The sequence below is a fragment of the Triturus cristatus genome, chromosome 6, assembly GCF_964204655.1.
Source record: "Triturus cristatus chromosome 6, aTriCri1.1, whole genome shotgun sequence".
In the NCBI taxonomy this organism is placed as follows: Eukaryota; Metazoa; Chordata; class Amphibia; order Caudata; family Salamandridae; genus Triturus; species Triturus cristatus.
The window spans coordinates 667,474,061-667,499,212 of record NC_140589.1 but is presented as its reverse complement, the minus strand read 5'-3'; the positions used below and the strand labels follow the sequence as shown (position 1 = coordinate 667,499,212).

Here is a 25,152-nt window from a genome sequence, read left to right as displayed (position 1 = left end):
CTACATGAGCTGCAGATCACACACTAGCATAGACTATATAGCAGTGTCTCCCCTAGCGGTGGTCATCTGTATCGGTTGCAGCAGTTTGAAATAAAGTTTTAGGGACAGCTTGGCCCACAGAAGCTTGTTGCTTTGCTTGTACGTCAACACAATAGTGTTTAGTGAAGGTGTGTGTTGTAGACCATGTGGCTGCCTTACAAATGTCTTCTAAGGGAATGTTCCCTAAGAATGCCATGGAAGCCCCTAGTTTGCGTGTGGAATGCGCTCTAGGGGGAACTGTTAGTGTGCATTTAGCTTTCTGGTAGCATATTTGGATACATTTAACTATCCAACTAGCAATTCCAGATTTGGAGATGGGGTTGCCCTTATGTGGTGGAGAGAAAGCTACAAACAATTGTTTTGTTTTGCGGAAAGATTAAGTTCTGTCAATGTAGTAAAGAAGGGCTCTTTTAACATCTACGGTGTGAAGAGCTCTTTCCGCTACAGAGTCTGGATTTGGAAAGAACACTGGTAACTCTACTAATTGGTTAAGATGAAAAGGCGATATGACTTTTGGAAGGAATTTTGGACTTGTCCTAAGAACCACTTTGTTACAATGTAATTGTAAGAATGGTTCTTGTATGGTTAAAGCATGGATTTCACTTACCCTTCTGAGGGATGTGATTGCGCATGGATGTTCGCATTTATGTAGAGGTTCAAATGGGGGTCCCATGAGGGTGGTAATCTGGGAGGAATAATTCTTTTAAGTCCTTCCATGAAGGCTTTGATCGCAGGGACTCTAAAGAGTGACAAGTGTTGTCCATTTTGTAAGCAAGCTGCTAATGCTGCTAGATGGAGACGTATGGATGAGTATGCTAAATTACATCTTTGCAAGTGTAGTAAGTAGCAAATGATGTTCTGGATGGATGCATCCAGTGGGTGTATATTGTTAGTGCAGTAAATGGCGAATCTTTTCCATGTTGCAGCATAGCAAGCTCTAGTAGTAGGTCTTCTGGCTTCTATTATAATGTTCATGCAGACCGGTGGCAGGTTTAGGTAACCGAACTCTAGGACTTCAGGAGCCAGATCGCTAGATTCAGTTGAACTGGATCTGGATGTCTGATCTCTCCATGGTTCTGGGTTATTAAGGACGGGAAGAGATGCAGTTTTTGGTGTGGAACTAGAGAGAGTTCCAGTAGTGTTGTGAACCACGGCTGACGTGACCATGTGGGAGCTACTAGGATCAGTTTGAGAGATTGCTGTCTGAGCTTGCGTATTACTAGTGGAATGAGTGGGAGAGACGGAAAATCGTACGCAAATCTGCCTGACCAGTTCATCCATATCGCATTGCTCTTTGACTCCGGGTGAGAAAACCTGTCGGCGAAGGTTGGGTGTGGGAGCCGGCCTCGTGGCGTGGTCCTGTTCCCCCGCGCTCAGCCGCACGAGGGCCCATGCACATCGGGGCTCCTCCATCTTGGATTGCACGTCACTCCACGTGACCACCTGTATGACCCTGCTCTACCCGGCCTCGGTCCCAGCGAGGCCCGACATCGAGACGCCAACCCCTGGCTCGGGGGATACCAAGTGAGCCCTTCCCACTCTCGGCGGAGGGCAGTATCGATGGGACCCCCTACCGTCTCTCCACACCTAGGTGTGATCACTCCACAGCTCTATGGGGCCTGGCGCCTCTCCTGCTGGGCGTCTGGCCGCTCCCTACCCGGCCTCTCCGCCCCCTCCGGGCGCCCGGGTCCGGACATCAAAGGGCTCCCGTCCTATATCTGGGCCGACCCGACAACAGGGCAGTAGATGTATCCTGGAGTCAAGAGCCCTGCTGATCGGATCGCGGCTGACACTACGGAAGAAGACTCCCCCTGAACCACCACCTGAGCCCTGCTGACGACGTCGCGGCTCCACCGTGCTTAAAGACCTTCACGAACCTTTGGGGCCCTGCTGACGCCGTCGCGGCCCGACCTTGTTGAACCTTACCACCAGAGCCCAGCTGACCTCGTCGCGGCTCGACCTAAGCGGAACTACCATTCGAGCCCTGCAGACGACGTCGCGGCTCTCCACGTCCGAGCCGCTCTGAGACCAGCATCCAAGGTCTGGCGCAGAGCCCTCCCGTGCCTGGCTGGCACTAAGACTGTCCCGCTACCCTACCCTCTTGAACGGACACTGAGACTCTGACAGGATCCCTCGATCCCACTGTAAATATTGCACGTATTACTGCCGATAAAGAATCTAATCTCGCAACAGCTATTGAGTCCTGTGTGGTGGTGTTACTGGGCCTAGTACGATCATAGGAGAAAGACCTCCCCGAGGGGGCTTCTCAGCGGCGCTCGGCTATAACTTTGCGGTAGGAAGGTGCCGGAATAGTCTCCCCGACTACCCGGTGGGCCTCCCTCAAACATTGGGCATTTTGCGTTTTCGTGTGTGGCGAACAGATCTATGTCTGGTTGGCCCCATGTTTGCAAAAATGGCAGTAGAACTTGTGGATGTAGTTCCCATTCGTGGATCTGTTGTGTCTGTCGGCTTAACAGATCGGCAATCTGATTGTGAACCCCTGGAAGGTGTTCTCCAAGTAGGTATATGTTCAGAGGAAGGGCCCATCTCCAAATGTTCTGTGCGAGCTGGGACAGCTGCAGAGAATGTGTACCTCCTTGTTTTTGTATGTAATACATGGCTGTCATGTTGTCCGTCCGGATGAGGACAGCCTTGTTCTGTACATGTAGTTGGAAGGATTTTAGTGCTAGGAATACTGCTAGCAGTTCTAGGTAATTTATATGGAGCATTTTCTGTTGAGTGGTCCATTTGCCCTGAGTGGTGTGCCCGAGGAGATGGGCTCCCCATCCTGTGAGTGATGCATCTGTTGTGGGCACTATCTGTGGAAGAGGCTCTAGGAACGGCCGCCCTTTGAACAAGTTTGTTATGTTCCACCACTGTAGAGAGTGATGTGTGCGGCTGTCCACCAACACCAGATCTGTGAGTTGTACGTGAGCCTAGTTCCACTGACGTGCTAGACAGTCCTGTAAGGGACGCATTTGAAGTCTTGCATAAGACACAATGAAGATGCAAGATGCCATCATGCCTATGAGCTGCATGAACACTCTGGCTGGAAGAGAGTGTTGGTTTTGAAATTTTGTGATAAGAGCTTGTATACTGGCTGGACTGGGATATGCTAGGGCTGTGGAGGCGTTTATTGTAGCTCCTAGATATTGGTGTATATGAGAGGGTTGGAGATGAGACTTGGGATAGTTGATCGTGAACCACAAGTTGTGTAATAGTTGGATGGTTTGGTGAGTGTGTAGAACACATTAGTCTAATGACTTGGCTTTTATTAGCCAGTCGTCTAGATACGGGAAGACATGAATTTGTTGTCTTCTGAGATGTGCTGCTACTACTACCGCAAGACATTTAGTGAATACTCTGGGTGCTGTTGTTACCCCGAATGGAAGGACTGTGAACTGATAGTGTTGTCCGTCCACCACAAACCTTAGGTACTTCCTGTGAGCAGGATGTATGGGAATGTGGAAGTAGGCGTCCTTGAGATCTGGTGTGGCAAAGAAATCGCCTTGTTGCAGCAGTGGGAGCACTTGTTGAAGAGTGATCATATGAAAATTATCTGAGTGTATATACAGATTTAGGGGTCTGAGGTCGAGTATTGGTCTCAGTGTCCAGTCCTTTTTGGGGATTAGGAAGTACAGTGAGTATACTCCTGTTCCTTGAGGCTCTAAGGGAACTTGTTCTATTGCGTGCTTTTGAAGCAGTGAGGGAACCTCTTGTTTGAGGAGCATAAGGTGGTCTGCGGACATCGGACGCTGCTTGGGTGGTAGGTGTGGGGGGGTAGCTTTAAGTTCCAGGCAGTAACCATACTGGATAATTTGTCTAACCCACTTGTCTGTTGTGATGGAGTTCCAGACAGGTAGGAACTGTGTTAGTCTGCCCCCCACTGGAGTGGAATGGTCTGGAGGGAGCGGAGTAAAGTCACTGTTTTGTGGCAGGGGAGGTGCGAGTGTTATTACCTCGACCTTTGTTATTGTTCCCTCTGTACCCACCTCTAAAATATCCTCTACTGGGGGATGTTTGTGTAGTGGCTTTGAACATAGATGAGGTGTCTGCGCCCATATGTTTGGAGGCTCCTCTGTAGAAGGAGCGCCGAAAGGAGCCACGCGTCTGTGGAGACTGTAATGCTCCCATGGATTTAGCAGTCTCTGTGTCCTTTTTCATTTTTTCAAGGGCAGGATCTACAGCCAGCCCAAATAGCTGTTCTTGGTTGAATGGCTGACTAAGTATGGTAGTTTGTACCTCTGGCTTAAAGCCTGAAATGCGTAGCCAAGCATGTCGTCTAAGGAGCACACTGGTGTTAATTGATATAGAGGCAGTGTCTGCTGCGTCAAGTGCACATTTAATTGACGCATTTGAAATTAGCTTGCCCACTTGGAGAAGGTCATTTGCCTGGGTTTTATACTGTTCAGGCAGATGTTGTAAGAGATTTTCTAACTGGTCGTAGTGTGCCATGTCATATCGTGCCAGTAGTGCTTGGGTGTTGGCAATACGCCAGTGATTAGCTGCTTGTGCTGCTACTCTTTTGCCAGTATCTGGATCTGTGAACGGGTCATTAGGATCCGCTCCACCCCCTAGGTCATCGTTATCATCATCATCATCATCATCCGGAGGTGGTGTATGTGGTGGAGAAGTTACAGGTAAGGGTGGTGTAGGCAGAGGAGGTGGGTTAGAAGGCAGTGCAGGAGAAGAAGGGGGCATAGGCAATGTTGCAGAGTCCTTCTTGTGTACACGAACTGGAGCAGATGGTGTGTCCAGTTTTCGTCTTTAACATGGCACAGCGGTGACATGTCCAGTTTTTGGGTCGATATAAATCTTTTTCTGCCTTGGATCGATGGGATCTGGGTGAAAAAGTTCTTGTTCCTCGGTAACAGTTTTCGGTGCCGGTTTTTCGGTTCAGAGTGAGGTTGTGGTTGATGCTTATAGGTTTTGGCTTTAGGAGCTGTATCAGAGTCCTTAGCCATTTGTTTCGGAGCCGAAGCTGGATGTTTAGGCTTCGGAACCTTCGAAGCCGGCTTGTCTATGGGCCTTTGCGTTTTCAGGGCCGATTTGGAGGTGGAAGGGACCGGAGCAGATTTCGGCACAGAGTTTTCTTTTGGCTTTGGTGCCGAAGGTGCCGGCCGAACAATGACATGCGGTTTGCTCAGTCCCGAGCTACCGGAAGGCTTGTCTTTTTTCTTCGGAGCCGAGCCCGGAGGTGGGGCTTCTGAAGGATGTTTTCGGTCTCGACTGGGGCAAACAGGCAAAGTCTTGACCACTGCCTTAGGTTTTGGAGGGGTTGGGGCAGGGGCAATAGTACTCGCACGTTGCCCAGGAGTGATGAGGTCGTCTGAGTCTTCTGCCTCTGAGATTATTTCGAGATCCTCAGAATCTTCTTCTGGGACATCGGGGCCTTCATCAATGATGTCCTCTGATCCGGAGCAGGTCTCTGTGCCATGATGTGTCTTATAGCCCTTCGATCTCGGATGGTCTTTTTGGATCGAAAGGATGCACAGGCTGGACAGCTGGACTCGTCGTGTTCAGGTGATAGGCACAGTTTGCAGACCTTGTGATGGTCACTGTGTGGAAATTTTGCTCCACACTGGGGGCATTTTTTGAAAGGCGTCCTTTCCATGAGCCGTAGGCCTTACGGCATGGATAGGCCCAGCGGCCCACGTCGATGTCCGGAATCGAGCCGATGAGATCGATGTCGAAGATGAAGATGATTCTATGGTTTTTCTGTAAATTTTGCGCTTCGAGATGCTTGGAATTGAGATTTCCAACCGGAGTGGAAAAGTTGCATCCGAACCCAACGGCGGAAAAAAACAAACGATGGAGTTGATGCTCATGCGCACTATCGTCCAAGGGAGGAGTCACCTATCTCGTGACTGCAGAGACTTCTTCCAAGACAACAACAACGTGCAAGCATCCGAGCCCAACACCAGATGGCGATCTACTATGCTAGTGTGTGATCTGCAGCTCATATGCCTCGAACATGGTGTATTATATGGCTACAATGGTTCTGTAACATGTATCCATGATTCAGGAAGAGAAAAGAACAACACCCAAGCGAAAGTTTCAATCAATAATTTAAGAATTAACAAATAAATTGGGCTACAATAGTACAATTGAAAGAATTGTGAAAGAGGGGTGACATGTAGAAGTAAATACAGACAATACACTTAGTACATTTAGTATAACAAATAAAGGAATAGTTGGGAAAGTGCGATTTTTGGTAAAGTCCATATGATTGATCGCATGCGCCTCCTGTTCATATGTGAATAGGCTTTTGAACTGAGACGTTGCGTAGACTCTTAGTATGCGTCAACGTTTCGACCCTATGTAAGGCGCAAAGATTTTTAATATGCGTCACGGCGGGTCTTCTTCGGGACGGAGGAGTGTATGTAGCCCTGCACAAGAGTCATTAATCACTGCGTGTGTATTATGCTTCTATTTCCAAAAAACGGGGTCGATTTATGTTTGACCTCACAAGAGACACGAGTCAAAGAGGTTTGGCAAAAGTCCAAGTAGTTAATTCTTTCAGTCAGTCGGGTGATTTACACGATCTGCTGAAAATGACATCTCTCCAGCTCTCAGTGCGAAGCGATACATGGTGTAGCCGTAAAAATAGCACCGATAGATTTTATGATGGCAGGGGCACCAACATGATGGGGGTACCTAAAGAGTCCGGCCTGCGGGTCCTCTTGAGGGTCTTCTTTGGCTCCAGTGGGCTCCACTGCTTGCGCGTGGCCTGCTCTGACTCTCCTGCACTTGGACCTTGCTGGTCCCGACACTGCACCTTCTTCGTTTTTCTTGTCTGTTGCTGCTGCCAAGGCTTGTTGGTGCTCCCGTCGGACACTGCCCTTCTGGTCTCGACTTACGACGTGGGACAGCTCGTGAACAGCTCCTGGTCTTCCACAGCATCGCCTGGTCCCCACAGCTGCAGTGACAGGGTCACCGTCAGCCCTCCATCTTCTGTCATTGGCGGTCATTGGTCTTCCATGCCTCCTGGTCACTCCAGAGTGGCAAAGACTCTGTCCCCTCTGCTTGCAGGTATTCCTCTTCAAGAATCCACCGCTGGATTCCACCGGACTCTTTCACCTTCTACGCCAGTGGCATCTTCACTGAAGTCCTCCATTGTGATCTACAGCGGTTTCTGACATCACTTTGCGCCTATGCACCCAGCTTCCCTGGTGTAGGTAACCTGGTTCCTGGGGTATCCACAGATGGGTTGACTCTCCAACCTTCCATCTTCCACAGGGTTTCTTCAGGGTTCTTTGGGAAGGATACATCTACAAAACTGCAACCGCAACTTCTCCATTGAATTGTATTGAGTAAATGGCTGTGTTTCCACTCTGCACACAGCCTCTGTGGGGTACCTGGTTACTTACCGTGGGTGGTTCCTTGGGTCCCCAGGTCTTCTGGGTCCAGTCTCTACTTCAGTCGCAGGTCACATTCCACTTTATTAGTATATGGTTTGGTCTCCCCCTGGAGACCACTGTGTATTTCTGTCACTTACCTGTTCTACTGTTGAAGTATTGTGTGTATTGTTATGATATCTCCAGGTAGGAGACAGAACTATGTGTTTGTGAGTGTTTATAATAAATACATATTTTTATAACTACACCGTGTGGTTCTTTATCACTTAACCTACACTATATGATTAGCACTGGTAAAACAAGCTGTTTTACACTCCTTCTGGACTAAGCCTGAAGGCTGCTCTCCACAGCTACCACTTAGAGAGGTTTCTATGGTTGTCTAAGACCACTAAAATCAGCATAAGGGTTGTCCGGATTAGTGCAGGGTGCTTCACTTAAATACGTGTGCACCAAATACTAAGCCAGCCCTCTACCATGGGTATTTACCCGTCTGAAGCTCCCACTGCCAGGGGAGATGGCCATAGCAAAAGAAATAGGGCTGAGGAGTTTTCACTGTAGCATGAGAAACCAGTGCAGAGTCACAGGATTTGGGATGGCCGCCACCACTTTTCTTTTGGTGGCTGGGGAACGAAATAATGGGTATCTGCTGGCTCCAGTGATTGCCACTGGCAGTCCAGACACAAATGAAGTGCAATTAACTCCAGTATTTGCCCATCAAGATGAACACATGTAAAAATGCACACACACCTACCACTACACTATATATAACCTTAATTAATAACCTCTCCGGAGCCACACCCGTAAGCCAATGATGCAGTCATCAGCTTCCTAGGCTCCCACGGTAAATTAAGAATACTTCGCATCAGTTGTGCCAACCATTACATTTTAAAGCTCTAGTTTCTGTAGTTCTAGCCAGAATCATTCCATAAATGTACATGTAGCTCCCCTATTCCATACATACACATCAGTTATATAACATTTAACAGTGGTTTTACACGCAAATACTTTAAGACTGTTGAGTAATATTACTTTTTTCTACCTACACAACTAATCTTCTCCATCCAGACTTACAACACCATTCTATTAATTACTACAATCATTAACATATTATATAAGGGTCTTTGTCTGAACATGTGCTTTTTTACCCGTATGGACATTTACTCTGCCAACAGCTTTTCCAGAATTCTTCTCTGTTGCACCAACACTTGCCCCTTCTTCCAGCGGAGATACATAGTATTTTATTTTATTAGGTTCCTTGGCTAAATGAGCACTAGTGTCACTTTTACAAGTATTTTGTTTAATCCAAAAATAAACCCAGTGGAATGCAGAAATAAAACAACATTTTCTACCATAGGGTGCATTTTTAACACAAGATCCCAATTCACTGTTAATGATGAAAATCAATGTTACCTGCTCAAATCCTCCCAAGAGTTCTGTAGTATCCATAGCACTGTTCATTGCCATAACCTTCAACCTATGGCCTGTTAGCTGCGCCAAAAGGTGAACAAGGCTGGTCTTGCCAACAGATGAAGGACCGGCCAATATTACCATTGAGTTCATCTGCACACACTTCATGATGGATTCAAGTGGCTGCAGAGAACGGTGAAGGAGGGCAAGATGTTCACAAGAAGGGGGAGAGACATAGGTTCCACGTGAAAGAATGGAATAACCAATCTGAAATTAAATTGAAAGCATTAGTGTAAACCAGCAGACTTGATGTAATAAACTAAAAGATTTGAGATAAAGTGACTTCACTCACCTGAACTTTATAAATAGTAGAGTGAAAATATCTTGTCCCCGTGTACACACTGGAATCTTGACCAAATATGTCTTTGAATACTTCAACAACCTAAGTAAATAAAATATGAAGTGATTTCCTGATGAGAAAGCTTCAAGAAGGAGTTAAAGTCCTCAGACATTTTATTGATCTTTTTTTGTCCACCATCTGTTCATAATTGCTTCTTTTAGAGCAACATACTTCATTACTAGTTTAGCATAGCTTAAGGTTGCATGCTTTCACAAACTAGTACATTTAACTATTCGCCAGAACCAGGCCAATACTAAATAACCTGAATGCAAGACAATGACCATTGCTAAAGTGACACCTCTGGACTGAAATGGTTGCCGATTCGGAAGGTCAGAGTAATAATGAGGACAAACCCACAATTTCTGCCAAAGACCTTTCATATCAACCAAGGTATACAGCTACCAGCTTCTTCCAAAAACCAAGATCAGATGCAGAATATGTTCCTTCATATGCTGGATGTCAGAAGAGAAATAATGCATTATCTGCAGAAAATAAGCCAAATCAGGAAGGGAAAACAAATTATCTGCTTTGCACCAGCAACCAAGGGCTCATCCGTCACAATGGAGACATCTGTAAGGTGAGTAGTCAAAACAATTAGCCATTTAGAAGACCTTCCAGTCTCCACAATTCATGACAGAGATATGTGCCAGTACATTTTGGACTGGTCTTTCCTTAAAAAGGATTTCAATGGTAAGTGGTCCAGAATAGGCCAACCCGCCTCCTCCCTCACTCCTTTTGCACAAGGACATATCAAGGGTAGCATCCACTATCTCTAGGTCCAACATTAATTTACTGGCACCCCTCACCAGAAGGAGACTGACTTCATGCATTAAAACGGAGTAGAGTATGCAGAGGTCAGTCCTGGTGCACGGAGTATATGAACAGCGTGGGCAGAACATGTTACTTACCTTCGGCAATGCCTAATCTGGTAGAGACTACCTTGCAACAGATTACTTACCTTAGAATTATCCCCAAGAGTAAGACTGGATCCAGAATTTCTTGAGCAGTAACCCTGCGCGCCGGTAGGTGGCGCTGTTAGGCTCAGCGTCAGTATTGTGTGCGCTGGATGTGATGTGTGCGGTGCCTATAAAGGCACCACCCCAATGACTGTATTTCAGTTTCTATCGACAACTTTTCCAAGCCGGAAGCGTGAAGCAACAAAGAATGCTGATGTACAGGTGTGCATCACTATGGCTCCCATAAGGGTGGCCCTATGTTGAAATCCGTTCGAAGAGCGGGGAGGATGGAAGAGTCGGTAAGGAATCTGCAGTTAGACAGATTCTCTACCAGAGAAGGTTTTACTGAAGTGAAGCGATTTGTTCATCTGATAAGACACTTCTAGCCGCAGAATCCTTACCTCAGAATAGATACTCAAGCAATACCTCCAGGGAGGTAGGTCTACGAACAGATTAGACCAAAAAGTCCTGTATGACAGAGCGGGAAAAGTGCCTGTCACAATGGGCCAGACTGTCCAGGCAGTAGTGTTAGGTGAATAAGTGCAAAGTCCCCCAATGCTGCTGCCTTACAGATGTTCAGGACAGGGACTCCGCAAGCTAATGCAGAGGTCGCAGCCTCGGTTCTAGTGGAATGAGCATGCATACCCACAGGGGATGGTTTTTTAGCAAATGCATCGCAGATTTTTATGAAGAGCGCTATCTATAGTGGGATGGCCAGTTTCTGCACAACGTTTCCATTCTTCAACTCGACATACCCAATGAACAGTGCACAGAGTGTCTGCAGTTTTCTGGCCCTCCTGGCCAGTAGAAAAGTCATGTTTATGATCAGTAACCAGAGTGGACAGTTGTGCATGGCTCGAAGGACATACACATAAGAAACGTTAGGACCAGATTGATGTCCCATTATGAATCGCCTCAGGGGAAACAGATGTTGAAGTCCCTTGAGGAAACACCAGGTGACTTTAATTAAAAAGGTTAGTACCGCAAATGAAGAAAGTCGAAATTGCTATCAAGTAACGATTAAAAGTGCCCATAGCAGAGCCCTGAAGGGCCAGAGAAAAACAAACAATAAAACTTGGAATAATAGTGTAGGAAGAGGGTCATTGTTCTTGGATTCACATCATGTCACAAATGTAACCAGACGGCAGGCGTATACAGTCTGGGTGGAGGGACACCTGGTTGCCAAAATACCATCACAGACTTTTTTTGGGGGGTGGGGGGGACAAAAGATGTCAACTGCCACCACTTAATCTCCATGCTTGAAGGAGGAGGAGGAGGATGCACAGGTTCAGGTCCCAGACCCTGCCCGACAGAAGATCCTCCAGAGGAGGGTCAATGTTCTTGGATGCACACCATGCCACAAATTTCTCCCAATGGCAGCCGTACACCTTCTTGGTGGAGGGACACATGTCTGCCAAAATAACGTAAACACAAGGAGATGATGGACAGAGCGCTGAAACTTTTCAGACACTCACCCCCAGTCACAGATCTGGGTTGAATCCATTATCGTTCTTTACCTCAGTTCGCCACCCCAGTTCAGACACAGCTATATGCAAATCAGTCTTGACCCTGTGCCTCATGGGAACAGTCCAGCCCGAACTGCCAAGCCATGTATGCCCTGAACCGGAAACAAGCATCCTGGGCCCGGTTTCGGGGTAACACCCCTTATCAGCCAGGAAAGCTTGAATCCAATGGCAAAGTGAGCAAAGGACTCACGTCTGGACATACCCTGCCAACTTAGGGCGGACAAAGCAAACAAGTAGATGATGGACAGAACGCTGAAACTTTTCAGACACTCACCCCAAGTCACAGATCTAGATTGAATCCATCATCGTTCTTTAGCTCACTTCGCCACCTCAGTTCAGACCCAGTTATATGCAAATCTGTCTTGACCCTGTGCCTCATGGGAACAGTCCAGCCTGAACTGCCAAGCCCGGTCTTCCCTGAACCGGAAATAAGCATCCTGGGACCGGTTTATGGACATAGGTATGTGTGCCATGTCGACGCTTCGCTTTTATCTGCACCAAAACACGCAGCCTGCAAGGGCAGTGTGTGTATGTGTTAAGGTACAGGACCTCTATGGGTGGCACAATATTGAATATGCTACTTACCAGTATGCATCTGTTCTTGGCATGTAGGGCTGCTGACATTCATATCTGTGCATAGATCGCCACATTGTTGTCCTGGAAGAGTCTTCGAAGTATCACGAAATAGGTGACTCCTCCCCTGGACCATAGTGCGCATGGGCATCCTCTCCATCCTTAGATTGTTTTTCGCCATTGTGGCAGTGATGGAGTAGATACAGTAAGTGATGACCATGCTATACAGTAATTCTGAGTGCTGCAGCCGCTACAGGCGCCGGGGAGGACGGTGGGCGATATGAATGTCAGCAGCCCTACATGCCAAGAACAGATGCATACTGGTAAGTAGCATATTCAGTTCGAGGCATGTGGGCTGCTGAATTCATATCTGAGCATAGAATACATAGCAGTACCTCCATTAGCGGCGGCTACCCGTGCCAGCTGCAGCAGTCTGAAAAAGAGTTTTGAGAACAGCCTGTCCTACAGCTGCCTGCTGTTTTGAGTGTACATCTACACAGTAGTGTTTGGTAAATGTATGTATAGTGGACCATGTGGCTGCTCTACATATTTCCTGTAAAGGAATGTTTCCTAGGAAAGCCATGGACGCCCCTAACTTTCGTGTTGAGTGGGCTCGTGGGGGAATCGTTAATGTGCGTTTAGCTTTTTGATAGCAAATTTGAATACATTTAACGATCCATCTGGCTATACCTGCTTTGGAAATGGCGTTGCCCTTGTGTTGTGGAGAAAAGGCAACGAAAAGTTGTTTTGTTTTCCTAAAGTCCTTAGTTCTGTCTATATAGTACATGAGGGCCCTCTTTACATCTAGTGTATGGAGCATTCTCTCTGCGACATTCTGTGGATTTTTGAAAGAAAACAGGCAGTTCAATAGTTTGATTCATGTGGAACTGCGATATCACTTTAGGCATGAATTTGGGGTTGGTACGTAGTACAACCCTGTTTGCGTGAACCTATATGAATGGCTCTTGAATGGTTAGTGCCTGGAGTTCACTAACTCTTCTTAACTAAGTGATCGCCACTAGGAAGGCTACTTTCCAGGTGAGGAATTGAATCTCACATGAATGGAGAGGTTCAAAGGGTGGACCCATTAATCTGGTGAGGACCAAATTGAGGTTCCACACCTGTGCCGGTGGGTGTGTTGGGGGGATTACTCGTTTGAGTCCCTCCAAGAAGGCCTTGATGGCAGGCACTCTGAATAAAGAGAGGTGCTGCCTGTTTTGGAGATAGGCTGCTATCGCGGTTAAATGGATACGTATTGAGTTGTATGCCAGATTGCATCGGTATAGGTGTAGGAGGTAACAGATGATGTTTTGAATGGATGCGTCCAGCGGGTTAATGTCATTGTTGTTGCAGTAAATGACAAACCTTTTCCATTTAGCCGCATAGCAAGCTCTGGTAGTGGGTCTCCTGGCCTCCTTGATGATCTCCATACAGTCAGGTGGCAGGTTTAGGTAGCCAAACTCTAGGACTTCAGGAGCCAGATTGCCAGGTTCAGCTGTTGCGGATCTGGGTGCTGAATTTCGCCATGGTTCTGCGTTAAAAGTGCGGGTTTGATCCGCAGCCTTTGATGCGGCACCACAGAAAGTTCTAGAAAGGTGGTGTACCATGGTTGGCGCACCCATGTAGGAGCAACTAGGATGAGTGTCAGTGAGTGTTGTCGCAGTTTGCGTGCCACCAGCGGTATTAATGGCGCTGGGGGAAAAGCGTACTCAAATCTGCCGGACCAGTTCATCCATATCGCATTGCACTGTGACTGAGGATGCGGGAACCTGGCGGCACAGCTTTGGCATTTTGCGTTTTCGTTCGTGGCGAATAGGTCTATCTCTGGATGACCCCACTGTTGGAAGTACGGTTGAAGAACTGACGGATGTAGCTCCCACTCGTGCATCTGGTGGCTGTGTCTGCTGAGCAGATCCGCCATCTGGTTGTCTTTGCCGGGGAGGTGTTCCGCCATGAGGAATATGTTCCTCTGAATGGCCCACTTCCACATGCTCTGAGCCAGATGAGACAACTGTGGAGTGTGTGTTCCTCCCTGCTTCTGTATGTAGTACATGGCAGTCATGTTTTCCGTCCAGATCAACACGACTTTGTTGCACAAGTGTACTTTGAATGCCTTCATGGCTAGGAAGATTGCCATCAGTTCCAGAACGTTGATGTGCATCTTCTTTTGTTGCGTTGTCCATAGTCCCTGCACTGTGTAAGTGAGTACATGAGCTCCCCAACCCTGGAGAGAGGCGTCCGCTGTCAGTATTTGTGCAACAGGCTCTTGGAACGGTCGGCCCTTGCAAAGGTTTTGTGGATTCCACCAATGCAGAGAGTTGTATGCCCGACCGCTCACCAACACTAGGTCTTTTAATTGCCCGTGAGCCTGATTCCATTGACGTGCCAAGTACTACTGAAGCGGGCGCATATGTAGTCTCGCGTGCGGGACTATGAAAATGCAGGAGGCCATCATGCCTATCAACTGCATGAACACTCGCGCAGGAAGGGAGTGTTGGGGTTTTAACTTTGATATCAGCAGTTGTATACTGTTGATCCTCACTAAATTTGGCTGAGCTGTGGCTGCCAGAGTGTTTATGGTCGCGCCCAGGTACTGTCGTACGTGTGCGGGTTGGAGATGTGATTTTGGGTAATTTAGTGAGAATCCCAGACTGTGAAGAAGGTGAATGGTGAGGGACATGTGGCTGGCACATTGCTGGGCTGACTTTGCCTGAACAAGCCAGTCGTCCAGGTAAGGGAAGACGTGAATGTGTTGTCTCCGTAGATGTGCAGCCACTGTCGCTAGGCACTTGGTAAAGACCCTGGGTGCTGTTGTTACTCCGAAGGGGAGAACTTTGAATTGATAGTGATGTCCCTGAATAGTGAACCTGAGATATTTCCTGTGTGATGGGTGTATGGGTATGTGGAAATACGCATCTTTTAGGTCCAGTGTGGCTAGGAAGTCTCCCTGACTGAGTAGCGGGAGAACCTGCTGTAGGGTGAGCATATGGAAATTCTCTGAGAGAATGTATTGGTTGAGGGGTCTCAGGTCTAGTATAGGTCTGAGCGACCCGTCCTTTTTTGGGATTAAGAAGTACAGAGAGTACACCCCTGTCCCCTGCTGGTTGACGGGCACGACCTCTATTGCACCTTTTTGCAGCATACTTAGCACTTCCTGCTGCAATAATGCCAAGTGCTCTACGGACATAGGACGGTGCTTTGGCGGTATGTTGGGTGGAGTGGACGTTAATTCGAGACAGTAACCGTGCTGGATAATGTCCCTGACCCACCTGTCTGTGGTGATGGTTTTCCACGCTGACAGGAACCGTTGGAGTCTCCCCCCGACAGGTGTTATGTGGTCGGGGGGAAGGGAGAGGGCGTCACTGTTTGTTTTTGGGGGAGGACCTGGTGTTGCCGTAACCACGTCCTCTGCCCTTGGAGCTGGAGCCACGATATCCACCTCTGTTGGTTTTATCATAGGTACTTTGTGTGCCTCCTTTAGTGTACTGCTGCTGTGACCCCTGACCTCTAGCTGCTCCTCTATTCCCGGGGCGACGAAAGGAGCCACTACGAAACTGCTGCGTCTGCAGAGCCCCCATTGATTTCGCAGTGTCAGTGTCTTTTTTAATTTTCGAGGGTAGTGTCAACTTCAGGGCCAAATAAATAGTCTGGGTTGACTGGTTGATTTAAGATATTGTTCTGAATCTCCGGCTTGAAGCCTGAGATTCTCAACCATGCATGCCTTCTCAACATGACGCTTGTGTTGATTGCCCTCGCCGCTGTGTCGGCTGCATCCAGTGCGCACTTGATGGATGCATTGGTAAGAAGTTGTCCCTCTCTGATGAGGAGCTCCGCAGCCTCTTTATATTCATCTGGCAAATGTTGGAGGAGTGATTCTAGTGTGTCGTAGTGGGACCTATCATAACGGGCCAGGAGTGCCTGTGTGTTGGCAATGCGCCAGATGTTTGCTGCTTGCGCTGCAATCCGTTTGCCTGATGTCTCCAGCACTTTGGACTCCTTGTCTGGGGGAGGAGCATCACCTGTTTGTGAGTGGGCTCTTTTGCGAGCATTAGCAACCACCATGGAGTCCAAAGGTAACTGACCCCTAATGTACATAGGGTCTCCTGGTGCAGGCTTGTATTTTTTTTCAGTCCTGGTGTTTAGCACCCGTGCCCTGGTTGTTTCTTTAAAAATGTCTTTGGCAGGTTTGAGAACTCCTTTTAACATGGGCAGAGTTTTGACAGTTCTTTCGGAAGAGGCGAAAGTGTCCACCAAGAAGTCTTCTTCGACAGTGTCAGAATGGAGTTCTACTCCGTGATTGGCAGCAGCCCGTTCTAAGAGGGCATTAAAGGCAGCAGTGTCCTCTGTGGGAGATGTCTTTATGTTATAAAGCTGCGTGTCATGAGTATCTGGTGCGGTACCCTGGTCTGTGGGGTCATCCCATGCCTGATCTGGGTCTTGCAGGTGATCATCAGGATCGACATCCCCAGGGTAGGTGGTATCATCCCCTACATAGTCCTCTACTGCGTCTGCCTCTGAAGGCTTAGGAGAAAAGGATGGTGGATCCTGATGGAAGGGTTGAAAGTGTTCATGAAGCACTGGCTCTGACCCTGCCGGCAATATGTGTTTGAGAGGAATTTTGTAGGAGTCCAATCCCCTCTCTGGCGTGATTTTCCGCTTGCGGAGCATCAACCTACCAGTGTTGGAGTCGATAAATTGTGGCTGTGAAGGCTCGAAATCTGTTTGTCCAGTGGATGGGGACTGTGTCTGGCGGACACGTGTCCGAATCTCGAACAGTTTCGGCGCCGTGGGCGGCGGCAACCCAAACGTGATGTTGGTCGGCGCCGAGGGTGCTTTCGAAGCCTTGTGCGTGTCGGGACCCGACGTAGAGTGGAGGGCTGCCCGTTCTCTGATCCGTTGCAACAATGCCGAGACCTGTTGCACGGTGAACGCAGATGGCTCTTTGGAGCCGGTCGGCACCTTGGAGGTAGGCGTCGAAGCGGCACCCGACTTCTTTGCAGCCATGGGGTCATCGATCCGAAGGGAGGTATCGACGCTCGTTGGAGTCAATGACTTGGCAGGCGCCGCTGTCTTCAACGTCGACGCAGACGGGGTGGCCACCTTGACTTTGGTGGTTAGGGCTGATGTCTTCGGTGCCAGAGGCCGAGGCGCCTTGTGGGGACCGAGGACCTTCTTCTTAGGCTCGGCACCCGTATCCGCTGCGGTGAGCTCGGCACCGAAATCCCTTTTTGCGCGGTCGGAGCCGATGACCTTTGCCGGCGTCGAAAGAGTGGAGGGCTTCGAGGCCTTCGAGCCGATCACAACCAGTTTCACTTTCGGTTTCGATGGAACTGGTGCGATGGATGGTTTCGGTTTCGCTGAAGGGAATCCAGTCGTCTTCGATAATAATGGCTCTTGCGAAATGTTCGAGGCCGGGCCTGAAGGCGGGGCCGAAGAACCGTGAGATTGATCTTGGGTAAGGCCCGAAGGCGATCCCTCGACCTGAGCCTCATGACGACGTATGTTTTCGGCCTCCGTATCGACGGGTTGGCCTAGCTCCTCGCTGGAGCTATCTTCCTCGGCCCCAAAGGCCTCATCGTAGTCTCCTACCACTTCGACGACTTCTTCTCTCTGAAAGATCACCTCATCGTCGTCTTCCGATCGGGAGTCGTGTTCGGAAGCGGGGCTGGAGTCTACATCTTCCACGCTCTCGGAGTCCTCGTCTTCGGTGCTAAAGATGTTGGCCGGGGCAGGCGCCGATTGCTGCGCCTCCAATCTCGCCGCCCGTCGATTCCGGAGAGTCTTCTTCGAGCGGAATCGGGCACAGGCCATACATTTCGACTCATTGTGATCCGGAGAGAGACATTTGTTGCATACCGGTTGGACGTCGATGTGTGGGTATTTCGCGTGGCATAAAGGACACCGTTTGAATGGAGTCCTCGATTCCATCGTCGATCGAAGTTCGATGTTCGGACCAAGCGGATCCGAAAAGCTGGAAGAAGGTGCTAAAGCACTAAAGAAACTAGTCGATACCGAACGGGAACAGTATCGACGATAACTAAAGGCCTTTTGGCCTTAAACTGAATTTTCCTAACTTGAGCTAAGATAAGCACATCCGAACCCAATGGCGGAAAAAAACAATCTAAGGATGGAGAGGATGCCCATGCGCACTATGGTCCAGGGGAGGAGTCACCTATCTCGTGATACTTCGAAGACTCTTCCAGGACAACAATGTGCAATCATCCGGACCCAACACTAGGCGGCGATCCATGCACAGATATGAATTCAGCAGCCCACATGCCTCGAACGTGCTGTCATCCTTAGAGCCTTCAATGGTCACAGTGCCCTTGGCACCCAGGGCATCTTTTACATGGGACTTGCATGTGGCCAGAGAGGTGCTAACTGGGGGTTCAAAAGTACAGTTTTAGGGAAAGAACACAGGCCCTGGGTACCTGGTTAGCAGGAACCCAGGGCCCACTTAGTCAAAGAGCATCAAACATCAGGCAAAAAGTGGAGGGTAACCATGCAAAAAGAGGCACTTTCCTGCAGCAGCTTTCTGACCTCCCGGGGAGGTGTGTGGACGCCTCCCAGGAAAGATACCAATATACGCCTGTCACTAGAGAAGGTATTACCCCCCCAAGGCAGAAATCCACACAGGGGTTAGACCAAAAGGTGAGCTTAGAAAATGAAGCAGCCTTTAAAGGGCCGGATGGGTAGCACTTGAGGGAGGGGCTCTATTTTGTAGGCAGAAAAGCTGACACTATGAACAGGGAAGGGATAGCCAGTTGTCAAACTGGTGTTCCAGGGGCTAGAAGCACTCTTGGTAGCCACACCTCTGGGTTGGGCTACAGAGCTCCACATGCAGTGAGACGGGTCCTGTCATATTGGAAGTGGAAAAATGGAGCATCCTGGGATTCCCAGATGCCACACTTTGCAGGAAGTGGTCATCAGGTGGGAGGGAACCTGGTGGCTCATTGGCTACCGAGCATCCTACCCTGATGGCATTTTCGGTGCATAAATAGGGCACACCTGGTCAGAAGGATTGAGGCAGGACTACCCAGCTACACTGTGGAACCAGCAAAAAGAGGCGGACAATGCTGGCGAACAAAGAGGGGTAAACAATGCTCAAGATGCTCAAAGGATGCGATGCGGTCGACGGGGGTCTTGCTGCGACTACTCCTGGGTCCACGAAACCGGTGAGGCAGTTCTGGTCAGAGGGTCAACATCGCTCGAAGTCCTCTCAGTGCTGGCAGAAGTCCAGCCGCCACTGGACTACATGTCGCTCAGTACCGCAGTCATAGACCATTGCTTTGTAGGTCTATAACTGATGTTCTGGGGGTCTCAGCTGCACTCCGATGGCACCTCCGGGGTCAGCGATCTCTGGTGCAACTTTGTGTTTTGGGCCCAGGCCCCTGGTGCTGTATCGTGGCGGTTGGCGGCAGGTTGAAGATTCTGGGCTACCAAATTGCCCCAGTAGGCTTCTCAGTTTTTGTGTATTACAATGCATCCCACTGGATATATGAAAACATGCACCCAGAGGTCCAAAGACAACTTTCAGTCACCTGATTCCAGACAGAACATTGAGCCAGCTTAAGCATATTGAATCTGTCTTTCTGCAGGAAGACATTCAGACAGTGAAGATCTAAAATAGGACGGAGGCATCCATTCTTCTTTGGCTCGAGGAAAAAGCAAGAATAACAATCTGTCCCTGCCTCGGAGTGGGTCTGAAAGGAATGCAAGGGCATGGCTCTGCTGAATGATAGGTAGGACCCATTTGTCGGATTTAAAGGCCTGCCATTCTGGGATTAAGTGTTGGACCGTGCTTCCCGCAGGATGGTTATGCACCGCTAAGAGCAAACAAAAGCACCTTGGAAGCTGATGACACAGGGGAAGGCATCTGGAAAGATTAGTGCTCTATAGGACCTGCATGCAGTCTGTTTGAACCCTGCTCCAGGCCACAATAAGATTGGGGTGACTGCTGTGAGGGCAGAGAAGCCTGGTGCTGCCTTAACGCCAACCATCTTGAGTAGCCTTGAAAAGGCCAACATTTATGGGGAAACTGTCTGGCAGGGGTTGAGAGACCTAATGAACATGCCATGACTCACTTCTCCTTAAAGTGTTCTAACATCAGCTTTTTCACCAAACAGGCGGGATACATCAAAAGGCACATCTCCTGAGAAACCCTTGTATCACATTCACTTATGATGACAGAGCACCGACTAGCGTGAACCACTCAACAGTACTGTTATATCCTGAGCATTACATTTAATTGTAATCAGCATAGGTCCTCCTAGCTGCTCAGCCAGAGTGAGAGATGGTTATGGAATGTTGGTGTGACTGTGATGAATGGAATGCCTGGGTGCCTGTGTGGATGAGTGGTGACAGTTGGAGATGGGCTGAGCAGCTAGGCAGAATGCTCCTGGTGGGGCTGGTGTAGGATATGTAGGAGCTGGTACCACACTAGGCTGGCTGGAGTCAAGACTGATGTAACTTGGACTGAAACTGAATAAAGAAGACTTAAATATACATCCTGGCTCCTGGTGTCTACCTCTACAGGACACAACAAGTACACACTGCTCGAATCACATTTGGCTGCATCTTGACCCTCCAGGAAAAGTTTGATCCAACAAGGTCATACATTCTTCCAGGAACACCAAAAAGATCTCGCTGTCCATGTCCCAGGTGGCGTGTAGTGTCTCAACACGCAAACAGCATTAACGGACCTCAAGGTTATAATGGCCAAATAGAACATTTGTTTCTAGAACACCCCAATGCGCCTTGACTCCCTGTCCAGGGGGTCACAGGTAATGAATTGAGTTTCACACCTTGCTAGTGAAAAATTGGACCACAAAACTCTCTGGAGTAATAAGAATATCATGGTCATTTGGGCTATGCCTGTTCACTGGCAGGCAAAAGCAAGCCTTTGACCAAATGTGCCCAGAGTATCAGTTAGGGGTTCACTGAATGGAAGAAAGGGCTCATGCCCAGGTTGCAGAACTTCAGTAAGGACATTCATTTTTATTTCTACAGAAGGCAAGTGAAGGTCAAGTACCTCACCACCATGTCAAATTGCTACAGTAAAGGAATAACTATTATGTTGGGGGCCCAAGGGGGACACCAACTCCATATCAGGGAAAGTAACAAACCCACCGTCCTCCAGAAGAACCATATATAAAACTGTCTAACTCAATGCGGGGGTAAATCAATGCCGTCAGCACCACTGTTAAATCCTCCAGGTAGAGACTGGTCTGAATCTGAATCAAAAAGATGATGGAGCCTCAGAGGATGGCCCTGCAGTAGTGATGGTACAAGGCTGTACATGCACTGGGTGTGCTGGAGCCAAGTCAGGCCGCGGCCTGGGTCAAGACAGACTGATTCAGGAGCACTGCTGACAAACATTCGGGATCCAGTCAGCCACCTAGCGATATACTAAGGGGAGGAATCTGAAGTTAGAATACATCAAAATGATCTGTAGTGCTGACAGAACTGCTTCACTTGTTAAGCCAAGTCCAGTGAATGAGACATGCCATACAATTCTTGAAGCATTCAAGGGAGTATTTGGCTTTCTCTCTGAAAAACCATGAGGGCAGGTCTAGCGAACTAGCATCGACATTTCCCGAAAAGCCAGTTAAAGCACCCATGCATTACGGTGTAGTCTGACTGCTGTACCAATGTACGAGACTACTGTGTCCACAGAATCCAAGGTGCACTTCAGGATCTTCTTTGAAGCATCCAAGCGGTCACCGATCAAAACAGAGAATGGCTTATTCACGTGTTATGCAGTGGGTTCACAGCTGTTGGTTTTGCAACTGCCAGATGGGATTTGCCATGCGAAGAGTGAAACTGCCTAAAACTAAAACCTTCAGCCACGGCAGCCAGCCTTTTAGGCCCCCTGTCCAGTGGGGCTGTAGGAAAGGCATTGGGTTCAGTTCAGAGAATAAATCGCACACCATCGGGCTCTATGATGATAGGAGTGCAGATAAAACATTTGAATCACCCAAAGTACTCCTATGGCATCTGGCAATTTGTATCTGGACTGCTGGGTTCAAAGTAGTGCTATTTCCAGACAGGCACGACAGGTTCCAGTAGTGACTCATTGAAGGGGAACACAGGCTTAGCAGCCAATATAGAACTTGAAAAACCATCCACAGAAATGTTAGAATTTGGCTCCACAACAGTTAAAGTCAAGCCCAAAGTTACCACCACCTCACGAATCACTGTGGAAGAGGCATAGTTTTAGCTATGAAATCAGATCCCAATACATCCTCAATCTGGGTAAATTTGTGGTCTGTCCCTAGGCAAGCGCTGACTTGGAGTGCAGTATCAGAAAACGACTCAGTATGGCATGGCAACGGGACCGGCTATGAATGTGACATTGTAAATGGCGCCAGGCAGATGGGTGGTGGCAGCAACCTGTAAGGAATATGCTACTTACCAGTATGCATCTGTTCTTGGCATGTAGAGCTGCAGATCTATACACTGTGCATAGATCGCCATCTGATGTTGGGCCCGTATGTTTGCAGTTTGTTTTTCCTCTTGGAAAGTCTTTGGAAGTCACGAGTTTGGTGACTCCTACTCTGGTTCGTATTGCGCATGGGCTTCGGCTCCATCCTCAGATTGTTTTTCACCAGCAGGGAAACATGGAGCGTAGTAGTAACAGTAAAGAAACCCATGTGTATTGTATCTAAATAAGATAAGACTGGAACGGATACAGGTAGCCGGGTGGGTGTGTATAGATCTGCAGCTCTACATGCCAAGAACAGATGCATACTGGTAAGTAGCATATTCCGTTCGAGGCATATGAGCTGCAGATTATACACTGTGCATAGATTACATAGCAGTACCCAACCCTAGCGGCGACCAACGGCATCCGTTGCAGTCGTTTGAAACAGTGTTTTTAGTACAGCTTGGCCCACACTAGCTTGTTGCTTGGTTTGCACATCTACACAGTAATGTTTTGTGAAGGTGTGCGGTGTTGACCATGTCGCTGCCTTGCAGATGTCATCTAGTGGTATGTTCCCTAGGAAAGCCATAAAAGCCCCTATCTTCCTTGTAGAGTGGGCTTTAGGGGGAACCGATCGCGTTCGTTTTGCTTTGTGGTAGCAAATCTGTATGCATTTTACAATCCACCTAGCTATCCCTGATTTGGAAATAGGGTTGCCTTTATGTGGTGGGGAGAAGGAAACAAATAGCTGTTTGGTTCTTCTGAAAGGTTGTGTTCTCTGGGTGTAATAAAGTAAAGCCCTTTTAACATCCAGTGTGTGTAAGGCTCTTTCCGCAACTGTTTGGGGTTGCGAGAAAAAGACTGGTAATTCTACCGACTGGTTTAAATGGAATGGAGAAATGACTTTGGGTAGAAATTTGGGATTGGTGCGGAGTACAACCTTGTTGTGATGCATCTGAAGAAAAGGTTCCTGTATAGTGAGTGCCTGTATTTCACTAACTCTTCTGAGGGAAGTGATGGCCACTAGAAAAGCTGTTTTCCATGTGAGAAATTGCAGCTCACACTTATGTAATGGTTCGAAAGGGGGTCCCATTAACCGTGTGAGAACTATATTCAAGTTCCAAACAGGTGAGGGTGGCACTCTGGGTGGAATTACTCTTTTGAGGCCTTCCATAAAGGCCTTGATGGCAGGCACTTTAAAAAGTGAGAGGTGCTGCCTATTTTGTAAATAGGCAGCAATTGCAGCGAGGTGTAACCGAATGGAAGTATATGCTAGGTTACACCTTTGTAAATGGAGTAAATAACATATAATGTGCTGAATGGATACATTTAAAGGATTGATTGCGTTGTTGTGGCAGTAAACAACAAATCTTTTCCACTTTGCTGCATAGCACGCCCTAGTAGTAGGGCGCCTAGCTTCCCTGATAATGTTCATGCAATCAGGAGAAAGGTTAAGGTATCCAAACTCTAGGACCTCAGGAGCCAGATCGCAAGGTTGAGTTGAGCTGGGTCCGGGTGCCTGATCTCTCCATGGTTCTGGGTTAGGAGGCATGGCGAGAGGCGTAGCTTTTGGTGTGGTACTACTGAGAGTTCCAGCAGTGTGGTGTATCACGGTTGTCTGGCCCATGTTGGAGCTACCAGGATCAAAGTTAGGGAATGTTGCTGTAGCTTTCGCATCACTAATGGAATTAGTGGGAGAGGTGGAAAAGCGTATGCAAATTTGTTTGACCAGTTCATCCATATCGCATTGCCTTCGGACAATGGGTGTGGATATCTGGCAGCGAAGCTTGGGCATTTTTTGTTTTCGTGGGTGGCGAATAGGTCTATGTGTGGATGCCCCCACTTCTGAAAGAACGGGTGAAGAACCTGTGGGTGAAGTTCCCACTCATGGATCTGCTGTGTCTGCCTGCTCAGCAGATCTGCCACGGTGTTTTGTACTCCTGGGACGTGTTGGGCTAGGAGAAAGATCTTTTGTGGAATTGCCCATCTCCATATGCTCTGAGCTAACAGAGAGCTGTGGAGAGTGTGTGCCCCCCTGTTTTTGAATCTAGTACATGGCAGTCATGTTGTCTGTGCGAATGAGGACTGCCTTTCCTGAAATGTGCGCCTGGAAGGATTTTAGGGCGAGGAAGATCGCCAGTAACTCCAGATGGTTGATGTGGAGTAACTTCTGTTGCGGCGTCCACGTGCCCTGTGCTGTGAGATGTAACAGATGAGCTCCCCAGCCGGAGAGCGATGCATCTGCTGTTAGGATTATTTGTGGGACCGGGTCCAGGAACGGTCGACCTCTGGAAAGGTTTGTGGTGTTCGACCACTGCAGAGAGTGATGGGTGCTACCGTCTACCAACACCAGATCTGTCAGTTGTCCCTGGGCCTGGTTCCATTGGCGCGCCAAGCACTCTTGGAGTGGACGCATTTGGAGTCTTGCATGGGGCACTATAAAGATGCAAGAGGCCATCATCCCTATGAG

General features: G+C 48.4%; 1 protein-coding gene across 1 annotated transcript in view; it reads right to left on the bottom strand.

Moving 5' to 3' along the window:
* The window catches only part of MDN1 (midasin AAA ATPase 1), a 2,002,810-nt gene that overhangs the window by 1,143,494 nt on the left and 834,164 nt on the right, over positions 1-25,152 (bottom strand). The window contains exons 41-42 of the mRNA XM_085611158.1: positions 9,157-9,246; positions 8,808-9,071 (exon numbers count right to left, since the gene is read on the bottom strand). Coding sequence (XP_085467284.1) covers positions 8,808-9,071; positions 9,157-9,246 — 354 coding nt within the window. The remainder of the gene's footprint in view (positions 1-8,807; positions 9,072-9,156; positions 9,247-25,152) is intronic.